The sequence below is a fragment of the Octopus bimaculoides genome, chromosome 30 (assembly GCF_001194135.2).
Source record: "Octopus bimaculoides isolate UCB-OBI-ISO-001 chromosome 30, ASM119413v2, whole genome shotgun sequence".
NCBI lineage: Eukaryota > Metazoa > Mollusca > Cephalopoda > Octopoda > Octopodidae > Octopus > Octopus bimaculoides.
This window is the reverse complement of record NC_069010.1, coordinates 275,958-281,950: the sequence shown is the minus strand read 5'-3', so window position 1 is coordinate 281,950 and position 5,993 is coordinate 275,958. Positions and strand designations below refer to the sequence as shown.

At 34.7% G+C, this 5,993-nt stretch overlaps 1 protein-coding gene across 1 annotated transcript in view; it reads right to left on the bottom strand.

The window, feature by feature from the left end:
- Positions 1–2,585: 2,585 nt before the first annotated feature.
- LOC106876120 (adhesion G-protein coupled receptor G6-like) overlaps positions 2,586–5,993 on the bottom strand; it is a 43,520-nt gene continuing 40,112 nt past the window's right edge. Inside the window, exons 6-7 of the mRNA XM_052978159.1 lie at positions 5,297–5,441; positions 2,586–3,297 (exon numbers count right to left, since the gene is read on the bottom strand). Coding sequence (XP_052834119.1) covers positions 3,221–3,297; positions 5,297–5,441 — 222 coding nt within the window. The 3' untranslated portion in view covers positions 2,586–3,220. The remainder of the gene's footprint in view (positions 3,298–5,296; positions 5,442–5,993) is intronic.

Sequence of the window (5,993 nt, the reverse complement as noted above, 5' to 3'; positions counted from 1 at the left end):
CAATCATAGCACCGTTTTAAATTTAAATCTTTCCTTCTTTGTATACTTTCTTTGCACATTTGTACATTATCTTTGTCTTCTATTTTCCTTGTATCATCTCGCAGGTTTATTATTTGTTGGCATTCTTCAGCCACTTTCTGCAAAGTAAGTTTCACATCTTGGTTCAACTTTGATAATATTATTTTTCTAATTTCCGCGTCTTCCGTTGCCACTAGCCCTTTAACGAATATTAAACACTTGAACATATATGGCGTTAATTCTTTCAACTTGAACCTTTCGCAAGCCTTGTTAACCATACCAGCATATGTGACAAAATCATCGGACTCGTTTTTCATTAAGTCTAAACATTCCCATCGAATGTCAAACTGTGAACTTTTCTCGCTAAAAATATTCGTCAAAATATTTATCGTTTCCTCAAAACACAATTCCGCGGGCTTTCTCGACAAAATAAATTTACAAAAACCTTGGTGTTCCGGAGTAGCAAACTTTCGTAAAAGGAGTCTTACCTTCCTTTCACTAAACCATCTCTTGCATTCCTCTCGGAATGTATCTTCGTATCGTCTGTAATATGCAGCAAAAGTAGTTCCAACACCATCTGCTGGAAATGATTCTATACTATTTTTCGCCTGCAGTAACAATTCTGTTAACTTCTGTAGTTGCTGCTGCTCTCTTGTTGTTTCACCACTGCTTTCAGTAACTCTTCCATTTTTGGTGCAATTAGAAACCTCGTCGCCACTGTTATATCGCAATACTACCCAGTGGCTGTGTGAGCTACGAAATCCTCGTCGCCACTGTTATGCCTCACGCTACTGCTATCTAGCACCTTCGGATGATCTCTACTCCATCGCTACACAACTGCTACTCGACTGCTACTCAACCCCCTACCACGGCCAAGATGTGAAACTTACTTTGCAGAAAGTGGCTGAAGAATGCCAACAAATAATAAACCTGCGAGATGATACAAGGAAAATAGAAGACAAAGATAATGTACAAATGTGCAAAGAAAGTATACAAAGAAGGAAAGATTTAAATTTAAAACGGTGCTATGATTTCGGAGAGCGACATTTGTGGAAAGATTGCCCCTTTAAAGATAAAACTACCTCTATTTATATGTCCCGGGAGATCCTACTTCTTTGCCTGGGGGTGTCGACACAACAACTTTATGTTGGAAACAAGAGAGGAGGAAGTACAGGACTAATAAGCTGTGACAAGAAAACAAGCTAGCTTGGTGCCTAAAAAATGTAAAGGTAACAACATGTCAGAAGTAAAAGAGCGTGACACACAGAAATCTGCTGAAAAAGTAACACCGAATAAATGCAAGAAGCGAGTGAAAAAAAGAACTTGAAAAGGAATGAAAGGACAAAGTTATGCATGGACATTATACTAAGCATTTACTGGGATAAGAGTTGGTCGTGGATTAGAAATGATGATCTGATAGGAAGCACTGAATCTCTGATATGCAGCAGCCAGGAGCTGGCTCTCCGAATTTAAACATCATAATAACCAAACGAAAGAATCACCATCATGTAGAATGTATTGAACGAAAGGAGAAATGGTCTGCCAACTTGTAAGCGAATGTAATAAATTAGCACTGAGAATGAATAAAAGATTACTTGATATTGTTGCCAGATGTAAACATTGGATGGTATGCAGAGCAGCTAAATGGTATGGGCAGAAACGAGAAGCGGTATTAGAGAATGGCAAATTTAAGTTTTGGTGGTACTTCATTATTTCAATGTGATAGAATGACTTAGGCAAAAAGGCCAGACATGATATTGTCAACAAGAAAGCAAAAGGCGGTCAAATTATTGATACTTGTCTTCCAAGAGATAATAAAGTGAAAGATAAAAGATATGAACACATGGGAAAGTATGAGTTACTAATGGAGGTCAGTAAGAGTTTCACTCACTTTTGTCGTTGCTGGTTTTATTTGGACACTAATGGGATATTTAACGATTTGGGTTGTGAATTTAAAGATTAAATCTCAAAGTTCAATCCAGTATTAAAACCTTTGTAATTCGGGATGATGACTGGGTATGTTAACTTTTGGGGAATGAGTTTTTAAGGATTCATAAAAGAATGTAAGTTATTGGTAAGCTTTAATTTGTTGGCAGGCTGGCATTATTTAAGGTTTTCCTCTGGTTTATAATGGGGTGGTTTTGTGTATCACTTAAGCAGGTCATAGTGTTATTAGTAAGGAAACTGTGTTAATCGGAAATGTTCATAAGAAGCTGTAGCAAGTTGTAAATGTTATTGGTCAGCATATTTGTCTCTAGGGGTCATTGTCTGGAAATTCTTTACTTGCTATTTCGAAATTTTAACCTTTGTGTTCAGGAAACTGAAGTTTGTAGGCTATTTTTCATCGATATTTCTTCATCAAATAACATATTGTTTAGACTTATTAAAATGTGCAAAAACTAAACATAATAAATGAGTAAGAAATTCCATATCAGATTAAGCTTCTATCCTCCTCGCATATATGCATGGGTGTGTTTGAAGGTGAGTGCACTTTTTATTGGAAATTTGGCTAAAAATTTGGGAAGTCTTAAATCATTTCTGCAGGACCTATTTAGTATATAACTGTACAACAAATTTTTATGCGTATTTTGAGGTGGTTTATGGTGAAAGTTGAAATTGGATAAGGAAGGTGGTGAGCTATTTTTATATTTAACCAATAGATAAAAAAAATTAATTTCATATGTTTTAGTGTTTGCAAAATTTTGTGCCTGAATGGGGAGATTAATTCATGTTTTTCCCATTTCTTCCCATGTCTTCTTTAGCTTTCAATTTTCCCATATTTCTTCTTTATTTCGATATCCAGGCACTTCTTTACACACATGTCTCCATCCATCCGTATATTTACGCCCAGTTATTCGTTTGTAAAGTCATAAGACTTCGAAACCGACACACAAACATTCCCAGCAGGAATATGAATTTATTACAAGTGAACATCTCCCGTTCAATTCAAATCTAGGACAAATTAATAACAAGTTCACCCGTTGACCTCTTCGTCACTAAATTCAGGTTTATGGTTGCAATTGGTCATTGATGTGCCTTTGAAGAACTTATTTAACAATGAGAAACTACATATCGGTTTGACCTGGCACATTATGACACTAGTGTGCTAACAAATTCCATATAAACGTTTAAGTCTGGTGGGGGCTCTTTACAGTTTGTCCTTTATGAGACGAAAAATTATGTGAACGAAACAGAAAAATACTTACACTTGTCCAGTTTTGATGTAATTGTCTGTGTAGTTAATTACCAGGGTAATTAGAACAATGACAGCTGGAAGGCCTGGCAACAATATTTACAGAAATCAAAATAAATTTGTAGGTATTTCAACATTTACCAATCTATTCCATCCCAAATCATGAATATTTACCCGTCATTACATTTTTTGATAGGAATCAAATTATTCATCTGTCTTTATTCTTGACTGAACCACTATGTTGATCAAGTTAAAATAAATATCTCATTCCACAACTCATTAAGTTATTTAGCTAATTGATATCTTCCTTGTTTCAGGTTATGTTAAAACAACTTTTCTTTTTGTGGCAACCTGTAAAACATTTTTTTTTCCTTAGTTTATGACAGAAGTGCAAATATTGCCAAGAGGGTACACCTATATGGACAATTGGTCTGCTAGAAATAACAACCTAATATCTCAGGAATAATAGTTTACTGCATTCAAGAAAAAGAATGACATGTTGGATTATGCAACCTAAGATAAACTATATCTGAAAAGAGGGGATAGTTAAATCAAGAACATCATTTACTTATGAATCTGCAGAATTTATCTGAAGTGAAACAGCGACAACAAAATATTTTTTAAGTGGTTTTGACTTAATATAATATTTGGCCCACTACCTCATATCTTATCTGAATTATTTGTGAAATCAAGATGAGGAATCTGCATGAAATTATACAAATAAGAAGACCGAGTGAAGGAGAGATTTGATTATTTGTTGACGGACTTAAATCTATTGTGTTATCTCCTTACTTCACCTAAACGGAAGTATCACCTAAGAATGTTTCACATTTGATGTGAACCCACCAAATCTCCCAGTCTATGTTGTCGTGGGTTCCTCTCGACTTTTCTTCAATATCTCGCTCCACTTTCAACTTACCATAAATAGTCATCTATCACAACCTGGACATTTTCGTATGTTACATAATAATACTACAATATTTAAATTGTCATGGATTTAATCCCTTCTCAAAAGAGGTCTAAGTTTCTATACTTTCTTCGATGTGTTAGAAATAGCAGCTAAATTTCTTTAGATCCCATTCTCCAGTCTAATAAACTGGAAAATCAAATTGCATAGAATAATGTTTGATACATAGACAAGGTAGTCATAGAACATTTTAAAGTATATGTCTACATAATCACTTCTGGAGTAGCACTAATGTACAACAGTGAGTAAAGGGATGTTTTCACTCACGGTTCAATGCTTTTGGATTTTACTGTGAGTCAGATTTGTCATCAAGATTGAGGTTGTTTAAAGCAATGGGATTTTAATTTCAATCTTGAAAAGTGTTTTTAAATATTGTAAGATTTGTCCTGATGTAAAGGATTGAGGACATAGTGCTCTGTGCTAGATATGATTGTCAATGTTCCTTGTATAATTAGAAGAGAATAATACAGTCAAAAAGGAGAAAAATAAACGGAAGCCCAAATGAATAACATCCTCTTAAATGTTATTCTGCCAGGGCGGCGAGCTGGCAGAAACGTTAGCGCGCTGGTCGAAATGATTAGCAGTATTTCGTCTGCTGCTACGTTGTGAGTTCAAATTCCGCCGAGGTTGACTTAGCCTTTCATCCATTCGGGGTCATTTAAATAAGTACCAGTTACGCACTGGGATCGATGTGATCGACTTAATCCGTTTCTCTGTTCTTGTTTGTCCCCTCTATGTTTAGCCCCTTGTGGGCAATAAAGAATAAGAATAACATCCTCTTAAATAATGCTAAGGGACATGGTTTGCAGGGTTTAGCTTAAAACCCAGAGTTCAATTCCCGTCTATGTAAACGTTTCTCTTCAACATTTTTGGTTCAATAAAATAAATAAGATCGAGAGATATACTGAGTTCGAATCATTCATGTGAACCTTTTCACGTCAAGTAATTCTCAAATACAAAAATGAAATAACGAAAAAGGGTTGGTTTTGTTTGTTTGTTTGTTTGTGTGTGTGTGTGTGTGTGTGTGTGGGTATGTGTGTGTGTGTGCGTGCGTGCGTGCGTGTGTGTGTGTAAGAAATACACTTAGTGGCAGAAAAGCAGAAAACCGTTATACATACCCCAGGCCAAAATTGAACTCCACTTCATAAAAGATGTCTGATATGTTCTGAATATCATAACTATGCACATGAAGACATGAATAGCCTCGAAAGACATCCACATGAGAGATGTTAAAAGGAAGTAGTGTAACAGAGCAGCCATTGCCTATAGGAGGAATAATAGTAGTAGTAGTAGTAGTAGTAGTAATAATAATAATAATAATAATAATAATGACAACAACAACAGATTAATAATTTCTAATCTTGACATTAGGTCTTAAATAGATATTGTTTTGCAGGATGGTAGTATATGGTTAACTATATCAATGTCAGTACATGAATGGTATTTTAGGTTATCGAACCTAGAAAGTGTGAAAACCCAAAAGAGAACCCTGCAGAAATTTCAACATAAAACTTAGAGAGATGTAAGATATTTCGTCTGATGTTGTTTCCCAATCCATTACCTTACCATTAGGCAATCATTATTATTATTATTATTACTATTATTATTATTATTATTATTATTATTATTATTATTATTATTATTATTATTATTATTATTATTATTATTATTAATAATAATAATAATAATAATAATAATAATAACAACATGGATGTGCTACACCGGGCTCCCTATAGAAAAACAAATCTAATCCAATAACATCGATGGAATTAGGCAAAAGAACCGGTGGAAGATTTGAAGGAAGCGGTCTTTTAA